Source organism: Topomyia yanbarensis, chromosome 2, assembly GCF_030247195.1.
Source record: "Topomyia yanbarensis strain Yona2022 chromosome 2, ASM3024719v1, whole genome shotgun sequence".
Taxonomy (NCBI): Eukaryota; Metazoa; Arthropoda; class Insecta; order Diptera; family Culicidae; genus Topomyia; species Topomyia yanbarensis.
Window position 1 is genome coordinate 316,794,523 of NC_080671.1, and position 23,656 is coordinate 316,818,178.

General features: G+C 37.2%; 1 protein-coding gene across 4 annotated transcripts in view; it reads right to left on the minus strand.

Annotated features, from left to right (window-relative positions):
* Positions 1-23,656, minus strand: part of LOC131683682 (TBC1 domain family member 4) — an 84,637-nt gene that overhangs the window by 12,618 nt on the left and 48,363 nt on the right. For all 4 annotated transcript variants that reach the window (XM_058965876.1, XM_058965875.1, XM_058965878.1 and 1 more), the window contains 2 exons: positions 21,238-21,768; positions 16,424-16,680 (listed from right to left, as the gene is read on the minus strand). In XM_058965876.1, coding sequence (XP_058821859.1) covers positions 16,424-16,680; positions 21,238-21,768 — 788 coding nt within the window. The remainder of the gene's footprint in view (positions 1-16,423; positions 16,681-21,237; positions 21,769-23,656) is intronic.

Sequence of the window (23,656 nt, forward strand, 5' to 3'; positions counted from 1 at the left end):
GAGACAATTAAGAACATCTTTTTCGTCCGTTACATAAACACCATCTCTGGTTTTTAAGGAGTTCATCTGAAAATCATTCGATTTGGAGAGAATTTTATTTAATCTGCTAGCCTCGTTCAGACTAAAAACATTAGTGCATAGGCTTTGCCACCAGCCCGTTCTGCAGATCTAAGACATTTCTTATATGCACTACGAGCTGACCTGAAAGCCCTGGAGTCATCACGCTGACACCGGTTCCAAGCTATTCTCATAACTTTCTTCATTCTTTCAAGCTCAGCCCTCCACCAAGGGGTTCCCCTAGTCGATTTAACAGTACGAAGTGGAAAAGCTTCTTCGTAGGATGCTAATATGAATGAGTTTGTCGTATCCACGACGTCATCTAAGTCGTCTAGTTGACTAATTGTTGGAAAATATCCATGAAATTTAGTCACCAAGTTTTCCAAAAAGAGGTCCCAGTTTGTAGATTTGGGATTACGATATGTCACCACATTGAAGGTGACATCAAAATGATCGAAAAATATATATTTATGATCGGATAGAGACGGTTCAGTTTCATTTGGAACCTGCCAATTTCCCAGTTCTTGCAAAATTCTATCAGAGCAAAGTGTTATGTCTAACACCTCCTCCCTCCCAGACCTCGCAAAAGTTGGTCGGTTTCAGAATATGGAGATTTGTACTACTTATGTACTCCATCAGTTCAGAGCCTCTCAGATTGATGTCTGAACTGCCCCAAATGATGTCATGAGCATTCGCATCACTGCCGATAATCGATATCGCGAGTTGTGAGCTCCTATATGAGACACGCGTCAATAGCCTTATTTGTAAGAATGCAAGCACGAGGCATTTCACGTGGGTTAGTCATGCCTGTCTTGTTGTAAGCAATGAAGGCAGTGTTAAGTAACTTTCCAAAATAGAAGTTTCCTTTATGGAAATACGGTTCTTGAACCAATGCTATGGAAGCTTTACCTTCCTGCATGAGTCGAGATAAATTCATAGTTGCTGTACGTTTATGTTGGAGATTGATTTGTGCTATTCTAACCTTTGTTGATTAGAGAACTGTACATTTCATCTCCAACACAAATTGCACAACAACTAGAGGACACCAAGCGAGTTGGGATTTTAACGCATATAGTGAGCCATATCAGGTTTAAATGGGACATGATCATTTGATTCCCACGATTTGCGAAGAAAATAATGGTCCACTGTGTCAGAGATTCGCATAACACAGTAAGGGCAAAACCCAAAATGCTCCGTGCGCGACTGGCATATTTTAGACCCTCCAGTCATTAAGTCCTCGGCACGGAACTACACCTTGACTTAGGGTCTCCTACTTTCAGTCGCCTCCTACGACATGGGAGCAGGACTCCAGTGGCTCAATTCTAGGCCGGATACCACACGGCCTCTGGGCAGGTTCATCTGTACACATCGAAATTTGATAATCGAAACTCAACAAAAGTTCACCGAACTACCATCAGCCGAGAGTCTTAGCAAACCGAAAAAACTTCGGTGTGTAGAGTGAACGTTCCGCTGCGTAATGCAGCATACTGGGGAGTTCGCCCAAATCTTCCCACGAACGGAAGCCGTTCGCCATTGAGAATGTTTTAAACCCCCTCAACAATGTTACCCATAGCACGGGTCGCATGACACTATGGAATTGGGGTTCCCTGTTTGGTAGATTTTTACCACTGCAACAGTTAGTCCGTAGTGTAATTCTTAGCCGGTTGAAACAACCACTACCGACACTACACGGCTTATCTAGGCTGTTCGGTGAAAGAAGCTGACATTGAAGAACAGCTTCCATATTTAGATGGGCGAACAGCCGCAAGAAAAACGAATTGCTTGAATAAATCGCTATAATCATCGTTATGTTCGTTGTGTTCAAGGAAGGATTAGTTTGGAAAATTCATAGGCAGTGTACAATGACACATATATGGAGTTACTGCAGCCTAATTTTTGTTAGCCCCTCTGTTCATCTAACTCCACAATAGTACAGAGCCGTAGCAACCTAAGGGGCAAGGGGGGGCTTTGCCCCCTCACGCTTTTTCGGTCGCACCATGCATTTCTCTCATACTTGAAATATATAGTAGAAAGAAAAGAAATCAAGGAATAATTAAATAAAAAGCAATAAAGTGATCTATTTGTATAGTTTATACTGTGCTAATTAATACCTGCCCAAAATTTCACTGCAGCAAATGATCACAACACAACATGATCCTGCGCATGTATGTGTTAGCGGTTTATTACCTAGTAACCGGCCAGCGGGAGATGTCTGTCAATTTTTCCATCGTTAGTATCTATCAGATTGTGGTCCAGTGGAACGGCGATGTCGAGGCTGCCCAGTTTCAAAATTTTTTGAAACCTCAGTCGGCCCCTCCTGAGTCGATTCCTAGTTCGATCTCCGATACTTACAACTTTGCCGAAGACTGCAAATCAATTAAAATTCCTTAGGAGAAATTATAAAACTTTTAATGAAATGCTGTCTGAGTCAGTTTTGCATGGGGCCTAGTAGCACATGGTGGTGAATGATTAGTTGATTCACACGAACTTTTATTTTTGAAATAATAGTTGAGTTTAACTGAATAGTATGTTTGGAACTATTTTAGTACATGATATGAGTCGTCTTTTGACCACAAAATTTCAGTTGCATATTTTACCACATAGAGGGCTCCAACACTAAATTTTAAAAGAAAAGAGATATAATGTGGACATGTTAACAAGAATACCTAGAAAAGATTTGTTCTACAACTTTAAAGAAGATACCTGATTTCTATCTCTTTCCCATTAAGTAGTTAGCGTTGGTGCCCTCTAGGTGGTGAAATGTAGAACTAAAAATTGCTAGTTAAAAGATGACGCATAGTATGTTTTCAAATTCTTTTAAAAATAGGGTGATGAGCCTATTTTCACCATACTAAGCAAGATGCCTCACTAATTCGGTCATTTCTTGCCTTACAATCAATGAAATGCGTAAAAATGGACATTAACCGCTTCGCTTCGTTGTTAAGAACCAATATAATAACACAAATGCGTTGAAAACAGTAAAATTCTCGTGTTTGAGCACAATGAAAACTCGAATCGAGTGCCCCTATTGTTGCGCTACCATTTGACTCAATGCGTTGAACAAAGATGGCAGACACTGCTCTAGCCAACGGCTTCAAATGGGTAGGGTGATAATAGAAACATGGCGCAAATAGGCTCATCACCCTACTATTTAGCTAAACCCAACCAGTATTTCGTAATAAAAAGTGGAAATCGACTACTGATACCATGTGCTGATAGGTCTCATGCAAAACTAACTCAGACATAACTTGTGTTGTAGACAATAAAATTATCTTTCTTATTATCATTTTCAGTGGTAAACTGATTCCAACAGTGCTACCTAGCGGTGGAAACGGCAGTTAGTGGTCTTTCTCCATGTAAATTTATTCGATTTGGACCAAATTTGGAGCAGACACTCCCAGTGGGACTAGGAATCGCCTCAGGGGTGGCCCGAAGGGGTTTTTTTCTTATCACTCTAGTGGGCACCGCGCTTTCTGCTTCCACTCTACAGTCTTCTCCTCCGCAGTCTGCAGATTGCAGTTAAGGTTGTGGTTCGCTTACGCTAGGTGAAAAGCGCTGTAGTTGCGGTCCGCAACACAAACTATTTGATGTAGTCCATGTCAGTTTGCACTTTCCACAAAGTAGCACTTGCGCTACGCATAGTGCCTGGATGACGACTATTCCTTGTCGTTTGGCAATGTGAGTCTCGGATGACGCATTCCCGCTTGTTAAACGCCTACCTCAATTTTCTCTCAAGGTATTCCAGGTCAGTCCGGCTCCATTTTATGATACCGAAGCTGTAGGTCAACGCGGGGGCAGCAAACGCGTTAATTGCTCTGACCTTATTTCCCGCGTTCAGAAAAGAACTATGTCCCGAATCATCACGCCTTCGTTGATCTCGCAGCCTCCAGTGTGGACTAATCGCCATGGTAGTATCTAATCATATCGAAATTTATCTAGGCCAAACGTCATGCTGATGTCGTCGCTAATCCTTTCGACTAGTTTGATGACTACACCCAGTCGTTCCGTCGAGTCATCATATATCTTAAAATCGTCCATGTGGAAGGTATGGGTAATCTCTTCCGGCGAGTTTTCTTCATACCTTATCTGATAGCAATGCCCGATTCAATTAAGTTTCTTACTGAACGTTGTAGACTGCAATACGTCTTTCCCACTTCTGAACTGCAGAGTAGTCGTCTTCCTCTCTATCGCCTGCCGCAGGAACCTCACGGTTACAGGTTTAACTTTATATATCTCCAATACCTGGATGAGGAACGAGTTCGGTATGGAGTCGTATACTTTCTTGTACATATTCGATTTAGGCCATACTAAGGTTCCGTTGGTTACACACTACTTATTCAACAATGATTGGATCGATTATGGCGTGATCTTTGAAGTCATGTGTGTTTTTCTTGTATCCCTTGTGCTCCTATGCTCCATACGTATGTGGTGATGAAGGTGCTCATTATTTAATGCGGATGGACTTGGTCTGTACTTTGATGGGTTGGACGTGTTGCTGTCCTTGGGGAGATGAATTGTAGTACCACGGGAGATTGAAACGGGTAATAAGCATGGTTCGCGTACATACTTAATTTTTTCTGCCGAATCTCAGATTTTTGCGCCTCTTTTGACGAAATCTCAACAACTGAGATCTCAGTAAACAATTTTTTGTTGAGATCTCAGTAAAAGTGATAGCTGAGACTCGGAAAATATTTCACTGAAAATCAGCATTTGAGACCTCAGTTTCTAAATTGATTGGCTATACGGCTGATGGGAAATTGCCGAACCGAATTTAGTATGTTCAGTGTCTTGTTGAAAGTGTAGCCATCGTGGGATGTACAACGGTCAGCTTCATGTACCAAAGGTCGTCATCTCGTAAATATCTTAACCTGTTCATTCCTCCTCGCACATTAGCCGCGGTTGCCGTTCGCGATGTTGAACGAGGGTCTCCCAAATAGTGGCTCAAAACCTAGTGACATCGCCGGTATCCGGTAGACCTTCGCTTCGGGCTTCTCATGGCTAATTTGGTCATAGAAGTGTATCGCCTCGGCCATTTTGATAAGACGTTCTATTGCTGTTCTAGTGTGTCGAGTTTTTCCGTCAGCTGGTGAGCTCTCCACACGCGAAGCTCAGTAAGTGCAATGATCACAGCCACATGACGACATAATTTCGCCGATCTTTTGCCGCCTCTGTACGCCAATAACCTTTCAATAGCGCCACGTGTGTTCGAGATCCCGGTGATATTGAAGCGGGTCGCCTCTACGTGTAAGTCGGTATCTTCCGGACACCACTGCAGCACAGAATACTATGGGCTGCAGATCTTCCAGACTCTGCACAAATTCCAAGTACATCGGAAGAAGGTTAGCATTCATGATCTGAACTTCACAGATGAACTTAAAAGAATACTGCAGCTTCGGGATCCTGGGGTACCTCGATACTGCGCAACCGCTTCGTCGATATTGAAGACCAAATCGCGTAGTAGCTGCTGATCAAGGGGTGGTTCTTCTTGTAATGATTCTCTTTCTGTTCCTTTTTATTACCGACTAAGAATGAGTCAATTTTTGTTGCGGTAACGAGCGAAACGGTGAAGCAATAATGTTTAGAAAAGCGTGGAATAGGGTAATATGAGCAAGATCAGAATTTCATTAAGACTTAACCCTTTGTCTTCTACTGCAGGAGTCAAGACCGTTTCGCTTTTCCTTAACTACTATTGCTCTTAATATTAAAAAAAACAATTCTTGTCTTCCAGTCCCTTGCTAAATGATCGTCATTGCAACATAAAAAGTTTAAATAAACATAAATTTTAGGGGAAAAAATTGTGCCCCCTCACGCAAAGCAGGATTGCTACGGCTCTGCACTAGTAAGAGTAATGTCTGCTATCGCTATTCTATCCTAGACATTGCATTATGTCAAATGGTAGGATGACAAGGGACCCGTTATGTTCGACTTTTCGCTTTGCCCCAACATGATCACATTTTTCACGCCAAATTTGCTACTTACTGCTTATTAGGAATGAAGCAGATATTGAAGCGGCAACCAAAAATGGATTCCATAATGGAGGACTCAACGAAAAATCAGTAATGGCGATGAAACTTCTTTCTATCCTCTCTCCTTTTCCAAAAACGAAAGAAGTTATTGCTCGAGCTGGGTCCCGTATCATCTATGAAGTAGAATAAGCCCCTGGTAAACAAAATGTGACAGTATAGTTCTCCTTTAGTGCGGCCGGCGTGGTAGTCACTCCTCAAATTATTTTGCCCGGGAAACGAATACGTAATGAAGTAGCAGTAGTTTCCCAAGAATTAGCGATCGTGGGTAGATGGATGTTGATGATTTTCGGTAGGGCTTCAAAAAAGGGCTTCAACCATTTCTTGTGTTGCAAGCCGTCAAATTACTCGTAGTTTTCTCTTATAAAACAATGGAGGTGGTAGACCTTTTTCAGGAGAATGAGGATACTCACATCCAGAGCCGTAGCGTGCAGTTGGCTAAATTGGCCCTCGCCAAGGGTGCCAGCCTCAGAGGGGTGCTGAAATCATGACCGGATTTTTAATTTTTATGAGGATCAATCATGAAATAATTCAAGATAATGTGCCATTTCCAAGTGAACTGAGCACTTAAAAAGGAGAGAATATAAACACCAAAGGGTTTCAAAACTAATGCAATTTTTGCTCGAGGAGAAACTGAGTCAGATTCTAACCCCAACTTTAAGTACGAAAACGAAGGCAGAGACAGAAATTACGGGAGATATAATAAATTGAAAGACAAGCCAAAGGATAGTAATGTAAACATGTAGTAAGTCTGGGGGGTGTGGGTCATTTCGCCGAAAGCCAGTTCGCCGAAGGTACTTTCGCCGAATGGGTCGTTTCGCCGAATGGGTCATATCGCCTAATGTTATTTTATTAAATGTGTAATTGTAGTAACCAGAGGTGGGTTGAGTACCGGTTCGGTAAACCAAATCTCCACACATGTTTGTGTTTCCTCTACATTGTGTGCGGTCTTACCGTTGGTAGTGTTTCAACGAGACACGAAAACAAAACCGAGTTTGGTTTACACAGCACCGCGGTTTGGTTTTGATTTTCGTTTACCAGTGCACGAGTATACACAGAGAAAAATATTCTAGTAATCAATACAAAAAAACCGATTTAATCCACCTAGCAGTGAGATGAGACATTTCTTACACATTTCACTATTGGATTAGTTTGCAGAACTCACGAGAAGTAGGCACCCAACTAGAGGTGGGATGAAAACAGTTTCAAGTCTTGCACGAATAAAATCTCGAATAAACTGAATAAATTATAGAAATCAACAAAACGACCGAAATAAAAAAGTAAAGCAAAAAATGAAACAATAGGTTTTTAAATTCATAAAATGAGTAGAAAAATTAATGGAAATCAAAATTATAATATACACGAATCAAATTAGATTAGGTTATTACATAAAAATTAAGATTATATTTAGAAATAGTTATAAGATTAATAGAATAAATTGACTCATACTAACAAATTGATTGAAATAAAACGAATGACTGAACATGAAATGCATAAAATTAAAGATATGAATAAAATGAATCAGATAAATCAAATGAATCAAATGAATCAAATGAATCAATTGAACCAAATGAATCAAATGAATTAAATAAATCAAATGAATCAAATAAATCAAATGAATCAATTAAATCAAATGAATCAAATGAATCAAATCAATCAAATGAATCAAATGAATCAAATGAATCAAATGAATCAAATGAATCAAATGAATCAAATAAATCAAATGAATCATATGAATCAAATGAATCACATGAATCAAATTAATTAAATGAATCAAATGAATTAAATGAATCAAATTGATTTAATTCATCCAGTGAATACAATGAATCAAATTAATGAAATGAATCAAATGAATAAAAAGAATGGATGAACAAAATGAATAAAGTAAAAAATAAATGAAATGCATAAATAAAACAAACGAATCAAATTAACAAAATGAGCTGAAGTGATAAATTGAATAAAAAGAAGAAAATGAGCAGAATTAAATGCATTGATTGAAATGAAAAATTGAACAACAGTGAAAGGTTATAAATTAATATAAAGAAATAAATTGAATCAAATAAATTATTTGGATGAAATGATTAAAACTGAAAAAGTAGTCAGATTATTAAAATGAAGAAACTGAACAAAATGAATAAACTGGAAAAAAATAATAAAATACATACAATGAAAACAATGAATGATATGAGTAAAATGCACAAAAAGAATAAACTGATCAGAGTGAATCCAAAGAATGAAACGAATAAAATAAGTAAAATGAACGCAGATGAACAAAACGAATAAAAAGATGCGGAATGAAATAATAAATTAAAATGAAATGGTCACATATTTGAAACCAAAAACATTTTTGAATAAAGAAAATGAATAAACCGGATTGTACGAATTTGAAAACCATTGCATCAGAAAGTTTTGAAATGTTTTTGAAAATCCCATCTTCTGAGAAAAGACTAATAAATATGCAATGCCTAGAAAGTCCAGAAAGCTTTCATCTTTTTTTGGTTTTATTCTTTTTGTTTTCATGCTTCTTTACTTGACGAATTCGAAGTTTACTTTTTGGTCACATATTCCCGAAAAAAGATTTATGTGCAAAACAGAATTTACTGGTCCAGTATTTTAACGCGCAATTGAATATAGTAAAGTGAGACAAGGTCACATGTGCTTTCAAGTCCCTTAAACAGAGAACGACAGGGAGAATGCGATTCGTGAATGAGACAGGTAGATATTTCAAAGTTTTTATTTGCATTGAAGTAAATAGTGTGAAATGTCTAGGCAATGTCGATTGCATAAAAGCCGTGTTTGTATTGTTTCGTTCGGAATTCTCGTGCAGGCAATATGGATAAATAAGTCCTATACAGACCTATACAGTATATCCAAATATGGACGACGATAAGTTAGAAGACACATTGTAGTTGCATCCCCCATCGAGAGTGGGTACTTTGGGGACTTCTTTTCCTGGATCTAATTTGTGGATAGTTTTGGTCTTTGATCCGTTATTTTTCATGAAAGTTCGTACCAATACAACGAATGTGCAGCTGATACAACTCATGGTTCATTCGCCTGCGCAACGTTCCGTCTTCCATCTGCAGGCCACCATAGATGATACACAACACTTTTCGTTCGAAAACTCCAAGGGCGCGTTGGTCCTCCACGAGCATAGTCCAGGTCTCGTGGCCGTAGAGGACCACCGACCTAGTCAGCGTCTTGTAAATAATCAACTTCGTGCGGTGGCGAATTTTGTTCGACCGGAGCGTCCTCTGGAGTCCAAAGTAGGCACGATTTCCCGCTATGATCCGTCTCTGAATTTCTCTGCTGTTATCATTGTCGTCGGTCACCAGTGAGCCCAAATACATGAATTCGTCGACCATCTCGATTTCGTCACCGTCAATCCGAACTCGGGTGGGAGGTTCACATTTTCGTCTCTAGAACCTCTTCTTCTCATGTATTTTGTCTTCGAAATCCTGCTGGCTTCAGCTTTCAGTCTTTGAGCATATATTTCATTCAAAATTCAATAGAGATACGAATAGTTTAAATATCGCACGTGGAATGTCTCTTTTGAAAACTTCCATCGTCAAACTTTCATATTACCCAGCTAAGCCAAATATTTTTCTGATATAGCCATGAATTTCCTTAATTATAGTGTAGATACAGGCTTTGAATACAATTGAATTAAAGTTGAGTTGATGTAACAGCAGACAAAAAGTCTCAAACCTATGATTATTAATTACAATTAATAAATATTTCAGATTGGCAGAAGATCTCATCACACAACTTAGAAATGCATACAGAAATAGCTAGATAGATGCGATAGAAGAGAGACAGAGAGAGAAAGAGAAAGAGAGAGAGAGAATGAGAGAGAGATGGGGGGGGGGGGGGGGGAGTGTGAGGAATGGCAAATGATGGTTAATGCAGTGACGTTATTTTTATAGGTATATAATTATGATATATTGATTGTTACATTCTTATCATAAATAATGTAAGTAGTAATTTTTGCGCCATAACCAGTATAACCTAAATCTTGCAAAGGAGCTAAATTTTCGCTAGATTTTTGGGTTTCAAACATACAGTTGCTTTCGGTGACGCCACAAGTATAATTATATTAGAAATCTTTTATCTCACTACTTGGTGAATTACTTGTTGATCTGTGTATTGATATACCATCCAACATTTACCTCATGATTGAACACAATGCCTAATCCAAGGAATAAATACTGGAACTCACTGTTTCTTTATCAACACATTATTTTGTCTTTGAAGTGAACTTATATATTGATTTTTGAGAAATAGTTAATTTTTTATAAAGGTAATTCACAAAATGTTCTCAACATCGAATTCCTTGAATCACGTAGATGTGTTTTCATACCCCGATATTCAAAATCGGTTTAGTTTTGCCCCTAGAAACAACAGTAAAGCAATACTCTGCATGAAACAATCTCATTTTTAATTAGTGGAAATTGGTAGGCGAGGACTAAAAATACAAAATGTCTAATATCTCCGCCGCTCGTGCACGGATTTAGACAATCTATAGCTTGTTAGAAAAGTATTTTTACAAGCTTTCTATTTATGTGCAGTTTGTGGGACGATATTGTATTGTTCGAAAGTTATTTGCAAAAAACCTGCTGTGTTTTGACAAAATCGCCCATATGTCAGAAAGTAAACATCATATCGAAAATCAAAAATAATAGTGTCAAATGGCAACGTTAGGCCTTTCATTTGAAACTAATTTCATTAAGATCGGTTCAGCCATTGCTGAGATAATTACATGACATTTTGTACATACATACATACACACATACACACACACACACACACACATACAGACATTGTCTCAATTTGTCGAGCTGAGTCGATTGGTATATGAGACTCGGCCCTCCGGGCCTCGGAAAAAGTTTTCAAAGTTTGAGCGAATCCTATACATTTCTTTTGTAAGAAATTTAAAACTATGTTCATATTTACTATAACTCAAAATGTTCAAAATAATGGAAAATATATTCAACTTAACCACTTTATGGCAAAATATACTATGCGTTTTTAAAAATTCTAATGGTGACAATGACTATTTTCTATAGTTAAGTTATGATTTTAGATATTGAAATACTACATTTGCGGTACCATTTACTATGTATGTTGGTGTTATTTCACTATTTACTTCTGTTCAGTTCTGAATGTACTATGTATATAGTCAACTCAAACGTCATGTACCGACAAATTTCAGCTGACCACGTTCCCGTTGAAATTTACAACAAATATAGTAAATTTCAATACCAAGGGAAGATTGACATGCACCATTATGATGCAATTAAAGTGTTTGTCTGTTTGAGAGAATTAGCTCGTGTTTGTGCAAATAATAAGTCCGATCCGGATAATAGGTGAGTGTCTAAAAAATGTTTTTAGATAAATTACTTTTGTACTTAATTCCAAATTCCTTCACAGTAAAGACACCAATCCGCAATTGCAGGATTGGATTTAAGCCCGTTGTTTTACGCTATTAACGTCTGTAAGTACAGAAAACTAATTAAAACTAAAGGACTAGATGTAGATTATTTTCATTCAAAAATTCTTTTGACTATGCGTAAATAAATTTTTTTCTATGCAATCCAGTCTTTTCATCATGTAATTTTCTTAATATAAATCCAGTATCTTGAACTTCCTTTACTGACAAAAATGTCGACAAAGGAACCCGGTAGGTCCAGCCGAGATGAGCCGGAGTTTTGGCTGGCTCTAGTTAGTATCCCGCTCCAGTGACACAGCCAATTCTAATTAGGTTGTGTCGCTGGAGCCGGAATACTAACTACCAGTCAGTTGTCCGGCTCATTTTCCGAGTGAACTTACTGGGGTATAGTAAAAAGTAGACTCCATGGAGTCAAATTTACTATGAATGAAGGATTTAACCCAAAAACAGTAGCTATCAATTTAACTAGTTTCACAGTAAAAACGATTATCATGCAGAAAAATTGAAATACTACAAACATGGTAAAAATCCAAAAAGCCTGAGATGGAATGGTATGGTTATTATAAAATCCTAGTATTGTCAGCTGAAAATTGTGGGTACATTGTTTTTAATTTAACCCTCTCATATAGTAATTTTTACCACAACTTTCTTTTACGTGTAGGAAGGAAAATTGAGAATAACGAAGCCAAACTTCGGTTGGTTGCGGTTGTGTATTCGGGTTGATGTTTATCGGCTATGCTAGTACTGCTAGCATTTTTATTAAGAATTCTAAACAAATTTCTTTTGGGTATAATGTATTTAGCCAACATAACCAGATGTATATTTGCAATATACGTATGTTTGATGTGGTAAACTGACCAAAACTCGGAAGTAAAAGGAAATTCAATAGCATCCGCTATTTTTATATCGAAGATAGCAGATAAAATTTAAGATGGTATATTCAAGACAATCTGTCATGTAGAATCACGCGACATGGACATTTTTAAAATAAGAAATATGTCAAAAAATCGCAAATTGATGCCTACCGTCATTTAAAATCTGATATGGTGAGCTATATGCAATGCTACTGACATTCAATAACGTTTTAATGGTAAAAAATCATGAAACAAGGTTATTTTTGATATCGAAAAGTCTAGAGATTAAAAATTATCATTCGTCGCCATTTTGTATCCTAATATGCATCTGAGTTGCTTACCATATGTTAAGAACACACACATACACGCAATTGCTTCTGTGCAAAGATATATGTATCAATACGATGCGCCGTAGCAGTAATAATAAGGATATAGAGTGGGTGTTCCTATAGTTGAGGTGTACCAATAGTTGCAGTAGTAGGTTATACGCCTAACTGAGGTACCAACCATCAACAAATATTTTTTTTAATCGATTTATCGCACTAAAATTATGCGACAATAAAACTGTTATCCTTGAAATTTGCTCAAATAACTATAGAAAAAAATTATTTTTTTCGAATTTTGAGCTCCCTTACACCTACAGTTGATCTAATGTACCTATAGTTGCAAGTCCCATAAGAAATCAATGGGATTTGCAACAATAGGAACCGAAATTAGCGATTGCACCACAATTGGTACATGTGTTCCTACAGTGCTAGAAGCGGTTTTGAATACATAAATTGGTCAATAAACAATATGTTATATAACAATATGTTATTATATGTTTTCTATGGAATAGGGATTGAAAGTTTTTTTTAACGTATAAACATCGCCCATAGATCTTCATCGATTTTTTATCAAAAGTTTTCCTTAAGTATACGACTATTGGTACATCTACCCTATGTATACAAAATGCGAGTGTGTGCTCGAGATTATTCGAGAATTGCCTCACCAACATAACCAGATGTGGACTAGATCTCATTGATACGACTATTGGCGATATAAATATAAGAGGCCTCTTTGAATGAATTGAGTGTTAATGTGAAGTTTCAAGTGATTCAAGTCAAGTTTAATTGATTTCATTAATTTCATTGATTTAATTGATTGTTATTTCATTGACTTCGCTGATGTCATTGTTTTCTTTAATTTCAATTTAAACATTTTAAACATTTTAACATTGACATCAATTTGTATGCTCTAGACAACATTGCCAAATCAAACATATCTTCATTTCTCTGTTTAGCAAGTTTCAGTTTGGTGTACACCATTTTGGTTTTCAGCATTGAAACAAACATCAATTGTGGAACTGTTAACTACTCAGACCCAGCCATTTCGATATTGCCCATCGACTCTCAACAACTAATTGAACTCAATTCAGTTGTCTATTCGGCAGCACTGCAGACGAATTTATTGCCTCTTCTTTCAACCGAAGCACCGCGTACGGAAAAGGTTTTCGGAAGCCAAACCGAAACCGCTGCTGAGAATATATCAACACAAGTTGAAATTCGTACACACATTTTAACGGTGCTAAGTGACTCGGTTTGGTTTTAGAAACTGAGACTCGGTTGAGGTTTTGATGTGCATCACTCGTTTATACGTGTTGATATTTTGAGAAGCGTACCGGTGAATGTACGTACCGGTTGGTTTTCTTACCCACCTCTGGTAGTAACATAGTTATTTTAAATCCCACCATCAGAATACTTACAAATCTACTCATTGAATTTAGTATTATTAAAATAAGCGGTTTTAAGCTAATCCAAAACGGAAGGAAGCAGTATTTTATATGCTGTATTTGTTGAAAAAATGATTCTTTTCACTTTTCCAAAATGGAAACATACTATTTAGAATATGATTTCATTATATTGGATAGTTTTAAATATGGTTTTAATGTTATATTGGTGCTTATATGATGCAAATGCATTATATTAGCACCAATATTACAGTGAAGCCAGCGTGATGCGGTGACGTAAAGCCGCTTCTGGTCTTTAGGCCGAATGGGCCTAAAGACCGCTGTAATGGAATAAGTAAACAAAAGCAACAAAAGCGATGCCTAATGTGGCTACGCCACATCGCTTCATTTTAAGTGCTGTCCGACATCGCTCCGCTCCGTCGAACTTAAACTAATATAAGCCCCTATTCTTAAGTAATCCGGGCAAACGAGTGGATCACAGGTTTGCTTGCGAGAGGCCGCTGCTTCCGACGGTGGGTTGGCTAAACGGCTTTTGGCCTAATGGCGCTCATTTACATGACTTGAACATTGATTCTATATTTTATCATTATAGATCCTTGAATGAGACTAAATTTAAATACTGACTCACTCATATTATTTAAACATTGAAATTGCTTTTGGTACGAAATGACTCATTCTGCGAAATGACCCATTCGGCGAAATGACCCGTTCGGCGAAATAAGCCATTCGGTGAAATGAACTTCGGCGAAACGGCATTCGGTGAAATAACCATCGGCAGAATGACCTTCGGCGAAACGGCATTCGGCGAAATGACCTTCGGCGAAATGACCCGCTCCGGTCTGGGGGATGTCATTCCAAACGGTTTTTAAACGAAACTGTTTTGTCAACTCAGCAAAACTTTTTGTATGAATACCTATAAATAAGAAAACATCTAACAGCATTGCAACATTACTTTGACCCTCACCATTCACGAAAAAACTTGGTGTTATCGAACTGAAACACCTGCTCCTCGAGTTTGTGTCGGTGGAATGTACAACGTATGTTGTATTCACATGTCTATGTGAAATTGTTTAAATCTTTACATCTGAAGTCTTTCTTCGGGGAGATTCATGTTCAGCGCGGCATATTCGCTGACAATACTGCAAATGCCTTTGTGGCACCACCTTGGGAGAGCGGATCCATTTCCATGTACATATGAAATCATTGTTCAAAATTTGAACTAAAAAGAATGACAAAGTTAACACCGCAAAACTGAGACTTCGCCAAGGGCGCCACAAGGCCACGCTGCGGCTCTGCCAGACTGAACCAACTATTGCCAGCACTGATGCAGTCACCCTATTATGATTTTCCGTGTTTTTCGAGAAACAGAAATATTTTCATTCGAATGCTAAAGTTATTTCCTTTAAAGAGATGTATGAATTGAATTTTTTTCTGAGAGTACTCAAAAGTTATAGCATTTAATATATATTTCCTCCATATTTTCCCATAGTATCAATTTCAAATATTTAAAGCAAAGTAGGTAGAGGGTTTAGAATTGTCCAAATGATGTGAAATTTGGTATCTGGACTATACTTGATCGCATAGTTGTCTCTTTTTCTATGGGATTTCTTATCTTTGTCGGACCGATATGTGATCGTGGGCAGTGAACTTACTTTTACATTTGTCACAATATGAGAGGGGAGGCCTTTGAGAATCCAAAAAAAAAATAATTTTTTGTGATGTCCTACTGGTTGTGCTCTGCTATACTGTCCATAAAAGCATAAGAGTTCCATATGGATTTTGTGATAGCGTGGGTAAGAACGGTAGCTCGTGAGAAAGCAGACTCACTGACCCCTTAAGTAGTAGTTAACGGCAAAAACAATACCGATATCTGAGCGACCAAAAATAAAAATCGTCGACTAATCCGTGTTAGTCCGTGTTGATTGTTCTCTTGATCGATTAGTCCTCGTTGAAGCCGACCCTGAGAATCAGAGACCTACTCACGCCCGAGCTAGGCACCCTAAAGGACGTTATTATATAGCCCGCTCTCGCTAGAGCCCAGTGACTTTGACTAGGTATCGAGGTCTTTAAGCGGATTACACAATGTATATGACTAATACAACGTAAATGGTTCCTAACTGTAACGAAAGCTATGATCATTTATAAACACAGTTTTTTCTTATTAATCCTTTAAAAAGGTGCACTTTGAATAGATGTTGAATAATCAATCTTAGCTTCTATTGCTAAGGAGATATCCCTTTTCATTTTTTACGAAACGAGCACGCTGCTGCATTACATACCGGTTCGATACCAAATATATTAAGCTACTTACACTTTTTTCACTGGAATATCGTTATGACTGACTCTGCGGCCCCGGAAGACTTCGCTCTCGTGGTACGCCTGCGCTGTCGGTTGAGTGTTCTCTTTATTTTCCGTGATGATTGTACTCTGCGTCGCGCTATCACTTCCAGCTATTTCACCAGATTCGCTGATCCTGTTAAGCACTTGTGCCGGTACCGTTAGCGTGGAAGGTGCTGTTGGGTTGGAAGATGCTTCCACGTCCGTGTCGGATGATTCACCGTTCGGATTCTGCGCGGAATTAGAAAAGCGATGTAATGGTTTTAATGATTTAAATTTCATTTACTACTTGAATGACGAAAATAAAGGTTGGAAGGATAGAAAATAAATACTTCGTACGCAGGAGCTTCCGATCGTGAAGATCAATATTAAAAGTCGCCTAAACCAAACTACTTTGCAAGAATCGGATATATAGTTTTTGTGTTTTTTAAACTGAAGGTTTTGTTCTTTATCCGACTCTTATTCTAGCCTTAGTCCGATTTTTATGCTGGAAGTTTATATCAGAATTTTACATTCTAATATATTTGAAGCGGGTTTTTTTCGGTCGCCCATTTGTGAGTAGCGAAAGTTGGAATTATCCCATGTTTATTCCAATGCGGAATTGGTTTTGACAATGACTTGTTTTGTTTCGAAATAAACTTATTTATTTTACACATTTTATATGCTATATTTCATCCTAAGGAGAAAAATGTTGTATACACCAAAATTTCTCACCGGGGTAAAAATTTTTGGTAAAACTGGTCTTTGTAAATGAAGATCATAAACCTAACCTTATTATTCATGGGTGCTTTTCGACTTCGTCTCATCAGAAACCATTCCAGAAATAGCATTCAATTTCGCAGCGAACGACATTTTATCATCAAAATCGGTTGGCAGAGTTGTTATTTTTGTCCAAATTAGAAGCTTGCTCGCATGAACTCTTAAACGGTTAGTGAGGTATTGTCGCGCACTATAAGATGCTATAATTATATCTTCCGTTATTTTTCCAAATTTCACGCTCAAAGTTCACACGCATACTTTTGAATGTATACGTAATTGAGCAAAAAAAACTTTTTAAAAATTTTATATGAGACTGTCCCCTTAAAAGCTCATGCGAGCAAGTTTCTAATTTGTAAAAAAATAATAACTCTGCTTTTTTCAACTAATTTTGATTTTTGGATGCGAAAGCAAACGTTTTCCCTAAATTTCTATTTAAAAAAAGACGCTTCCTAATACAAATGTAGAGCAATTTTCATATTTTTAATGAAAAAATCGCAAAATAATGGGTAGTTTCATATTGTTGTCCCAAAAGCGCTTAGACACATTCCACGCACTTGTATCGCTTACCTCATGAAAACAAATCTGCTAATATAAGTAAAAGTTGTTCTGGAATATGTTGGTATAGTTTAAAGGCTCCCAAATCATGGATATATAGAAATTTTTTAAAAGAATTTTATGACTCTCGTCAATAAAAACCAGTAATGCATTTAAGACTCGTTTTTAATAATTGAATAGATTTTCCCGTACCACTCCAGTATGTTCGTAATAAAATTAATTTGGAGTAATCTTAAATGCCATTTTATTGTATACATATTGTACAAAGATTTCATCTTTGGACGCAGATTTTTTGAGTTAATGGATTTCCGGATAAATGGGCGGCAAAAATTGACCATTTTTGCGTTGTCTCCTAAGGCAAAAATCATGTTTTTTTTCAATTTTTCACGAAAATAATGCACGATATCTATTAAATATTTTCAGAAGCTATTAGTACTCATCAATACCTTTCTAAAAATGTGCTATTTGTATATAAACTTTGAAATCGTTCTTTCACAGGGGTGCACTGAAGTGTTGTCTCCTAAAGATTTCCGTTACATTTAATCTTTCTGCAGAGATAATTTGGGAGCCTACAGAATAGGATATAGACATAAAAGATATAAGCTACCTATTTCAGAAATAGCGCAGCCATGCAGTGGTATGAGTGGCCTAAAGGGTGGAAAGAGAGAGGGGGGGGGGGGTTATACCATTAAGGGGAAGGCCTACCTTATAATATCACAAAATAATCGAGTTTTTAGTACATCTATCAATGGATAAACTATCTAAGAATAAATCAACAATTTCAGAACAGGGTTCAAAGATATGGAATGGAACGCAATATACCAAGCAAGTATGAGAGCGTGTGGAAGAGTTTGGTCATAACACTCCTCCTTAAATATTCTTTCAAATTGACGGGATAACACTGTTCAACACACGATCGGGGAGCAAAACCAAAAAAACTGGCAAAAGTTTTGGGTCCCAGGAGACCCCTGGTGAAGAAATTTTTGAAAAAATTTGGAACCGGGCTTCACAGTTTAAAACCAAAATTTGTATGGAGAACTAGGGGTGTTCAAGAGGCAAGATATCAATGAAAATGATCATCTTAAATTTTCGCATAAAGTCTTACATAAAATGCTTATTACATCGAAAAAGTAATCTATGCAAGTTTTTAGCGCAATCGAACTTCATTAAGGGGGTGCGGCGTTTGAAAAATTTTGTTCAAATATGTCTAAAAATAGCATGAAACATCAGCATCTAGTGTTCTGAACAAACGAAAACCACTGAAAACAAATTATAAATTTTTTTTAGATCCAAGAACTTGGAAATTTTTGAAAAAATGCTTCGGATTTGATTTTCTTCTACATGAACCAAACAACGTAGTTTAACACAGCTTTTTAATGTTTTTATAGCACGTTAAAGTCAAAATTTTATCGAGGATGCGAATTTCTCAGAATTCGCAAATAAAAGACACAATTTCACGAAATTCTCCAGTTTTCTATCATTTAGGTAATTCAGTGACAAGCCGGCCAGCTGACTTATAAGACCGCAATTGTGTGCAGATTTTTAACATTGTTTTCATACTGTAATATATCTAAATTTTCAAAAAGCTGCGTCTTTCCCTTCTTTTCCAAAAATCGCGTAAAACGGATGCATTTTGATTAATTTCCGCAATCATAACTATTAAGTGCCTTCTTGCAGATCTATTGTATACAAAGAAACGGTTGAACAAACGCCAAAGGTTGAACTGGAAGGGCGATATTCTATTTCGAAATCTTTACTTCAACCGTATTACTGGTTTTTCGCGTAAAATGTCATAACTGCTTGACTGAGACTGAGTATTATCTTTGCTGAGTTGCTTCAGTGTCACATTTGTTTATTTTTAACGCTACAAGAAAATAAATATTGAACGACCCTAATGGCGTTTTTTGATCTGCCCTAATCAACAGTCAATTTTATTTTCAAGATTTTATAATGTCAAAAAACAAAGTCAGTGCATTAAAATTGCTTGAAAAAACTTATTTCGTCAACAAAATAAAAATTTGTTGAGTCACCCTAATAAACAGTTAATTTTATTTAATATATTTTCCGATGTCAATAATGTATTCAACTTACCAAAACTACTTGAAACCACCTTTTTCGAACCATTAGAAAGTGGCGATTGTGGTCTACAATCTCATCTATACCGAGCCACACTGTGGTACGCGGTGTGGCTTGTTCTCAATCCATATTAATTTGATTTCTAAATATCATTGGTCAAATACACATGAAGGTGAAATACATCTAGTTTGGCATTTCAAATCTTTGTTTTGAGTTATTCACATTCTAGAGGTAATATACTTCGCTTTGTTTGAACTTCAACAAACACTTCGGTCGCGTTAGGGGACAACACTTCATATGGGACCGTTTGTGTTCATCTTGGTGTTGTCCCCTAACGCAGCGTTTGAAACGGTCGTGAAAAAAATTTCATGAAAGCACGAAAATCTAAGTATACAGTATTGTTCTGTGTCTATCGATGATCAAATTCCTAGAACAAATGGATGCTCTAAAATTTGAGATAGGGCAGGTTTTTTGATAAATACACGTGTAGGTTGGAAAATCAACATTTTGCACTGTTGTCCCCTAACGCGACATTTTCACCTCTCAGAATGAAATGACAACCTGAAAAACATCGAACTCATAACATTAACGTTGTGTTAGGAGGACTTTTAAAGTAATCAATTAAGTGTTTTGAGCGTACATCGTAGGATTTTTCAAACGACAAGCTGTTAACAGTTGCATAATGCGTGCAAACGTTGTCCCCTAACGCTGGAATGTGTCTTAGTACTTTTAACAAAAGTACAAAACATAGCATACCGTTAGAAATATACTTTCTTCTTCTTTCAGGAACAGAAAAAGAATTTAAAATCTGCTGAAAAATGAAAAAAAAGAAAATTTTTAAGTGCTAACAGTCCTGAAAAATGTTTTTTTTGCTATAAATCAAGATTTTGAGGGTATATTAAATTGACCAAACGTGGTTTTGTGTTGTATTTGACAAGATCTAAAATCTTTAGCAGACCACTTTAAAAGTACATTCAATTTTTTTGTGGCACCGTGATATTAATGAAAGGAACAATTCAGTGGTGTAACCATAGGTGGTTGTTGTGCTCATACTTAGGTTTATACAAAAAATTTAATTTCTTTAAATTAAAAATCACTAAGCTTTTCCGGCTGATTTTTTCTTCCCACGGCAAATTAATTTTTCGTCGAAATGTATAGTAAGATTTTAACAAATCACGTTTGCAGACAAACGAAGTAATTGTTCAAACATCATGTTCTAAATTAACACCTCAGTTTCGCCTCTTAGATAGTAGCATCCAATGATAAATCATTTTACATTCAAGTCAAATGCTTCATATGTTTGATGCAAACAAACACACTCGTTATCATCAACGACGAGAAGCCTGAGGGGCTAGATCATTCTTTCTACAGCTAAAAACAAACTCACAACTAACTCACCTTCCGCGCAGTATCCAGCTGCTGTTTGAGCTTCTGAGCGTCGTACGCCTTGAACTTGGGTAGCGCGTCATCGATAAAGGTGAACGGAACACGTTTGTGTGACACTTTGATTTTTCCTACATATAGCACTTCGAAAAATTGTGAATTATTGGCGGATATATCCGGTAGTGAAGATAAACTAGATGACACACTGGCACTGTTCTGTATATTTCCACCACTGCTCGAGTGGTTCAGTCCACCGGAATAGCTCTTCGAGGCCGACAGGCGGCCTTGCGCTGGATGGGCAGACCCGGTGACGTTGCTACCATTTTGACCGTAGGCCAACGTTGGACTACTGTCGTGCTGTGCATGGCGCATTTGCTCCGAAAGCTTTAAATTGGACGCCGGTGTCGAATGGATGCCCTGACCACGCAATGCTCGGTGGATGTCGTTAGAGTTTGCACTAGACGACACAATACTCTGCGGTATACTGCCAACCGATCCGCCGCCGATCGAGGCTGGATCACGCATTTGCTGCATTAGTTCCGCCATCTGAAACAACGAGAAAGAGAGAGAGAAAAACGTTTGTGAAGGGTTTGCACTAGGTACGTGAGAATGCGGCAGAGTTCGTCTAGTGTTTGAACTTGGCTGTGATGTATGTTCCTCCTATATCTAGGAAGGTGGGTGTATTCCAACAAGTGTACAAAAAATTCATATTTCCAGTTTGTTTCAAAGGTGAGTTACTTATTATCAAAAAAAAAATTAGAAAGCAAAATACAAAGAAACTGTAAATCAATGACCTTTCAACTTCTCAATTTCGATTTATTTTGCCTCATGATACAACACACCCATGACCTTAAGTTAGGAAACGACAGGTAAGTGCGATTAGGTTGTTTGCATATTGATGATCCTCGACAAGCCGCTAATTATATTGCTTCTGCTGTGGCACTATAGGATCGTGGTTTACCCTGCAGTGTAATATAGGAATTGAGCCCGAGGCATGGCTGACCCACAGTTGCACACGTTTTTTTCTGGTGAATAAATCAGCTGACACTTGAAACACGCCTATGTGGATAAAATCACGTGATAAGGCAGTAGGGGGTTGAGCCCTTTTCCGCCCTATTTTAAATGTAAACTTATTAACTTGAAACCGTTGGTTAGTGCTATCTTTGCGATATTTGTTAAATGAATTGGCAGCTTAATGTAAATCCTTTACATTCACGATGCAAAGTTTCAATTTTTATTACTCTAATAGGTTGACATAAGAAAAAAACTCATTTTTTCGATCTAGCGGGTCACTCCCTTAAAGGTTTATATATGTAGCAGATCGACAAAGTATAGAAATTTGCATTATTTTCTCTAACCAAGATTGGAAAATTTTATTAAGGGGTTACATCATTGTAGAGCACGAAAAAATAAGCATATTTCGGAAATGTTGCTTGTCGCAATGTAAATATGTCGAGTTCCCGCAAAATGCAATACTACACTCAGGCAAAAATACAGCGAATTTCATAGGAATATCGCATAAGTAGCACGTATGTAAATCATAAGATTATCTTATGAAACGGCATTTATTTTGTCAAATCGGTTTGCCATGATTTCATGTTCCATAAGGTTTCTTTGAATTATCATAAGATAATATTAAACATTTCTCTTATGTTTATGAGAATCATAAGATGCTCGTATGAAATTCGAATGGCTGGCATATGCAATAACTTATAAAATGTTAAGGTAATGTCGTATGTACAAGTCGTATGTTTTTCATATTAATCTTATAAAAACATACTTTTGCTACTTTTTTATTCATCATAAGATAAATCTTATGAAATTCGCTATGCGTTTTGCCTTAGTGTAGTTATGATTATGGTTACTATATTCATAGTTAGGCGGAGCCACTGAGCGGAGCCAATTGAGCCAATAACCTATTGGATGTACCTATACGGGAAAGGTATTGTGATTATGGTCATAACTATTTATCTCTTATTGGCGAATCAAAGCGTGATTGACTCACAGATGGCAAATATGTAAAAATGAAGATGGGAAATTTGACATCCGTCAAACAACGGTGATTTTTTTTTAATATTTACGAAACCTTCTCTAATATCTTCAACACGGAATCCAAAACGGCAAGAAAAACGTTAGGTAAGTTATAGAAATCTATCAAAGATATAACTGCAAAAATCTGACGTTACTTAAATAATGTTTTGTTTTAATAACCGCTAACATTGGTTATTTTTTCAGAAAAGAAAAAATGTGTTGTTCACGCGTGCCTGAGCTATTTTGGTACATCCGGAAATTTTTCAAAATTCCCTATCCAGTGTTTCATAAATGAAAGCAGCTCTTGCACTTCTCCGATAAGCACCGAAATTATATGTTCAGCTCATTTAACTTCGGCGGATATCATTGCAAGTAAGAAAAGCTGCGAAAACCGCATATCCCT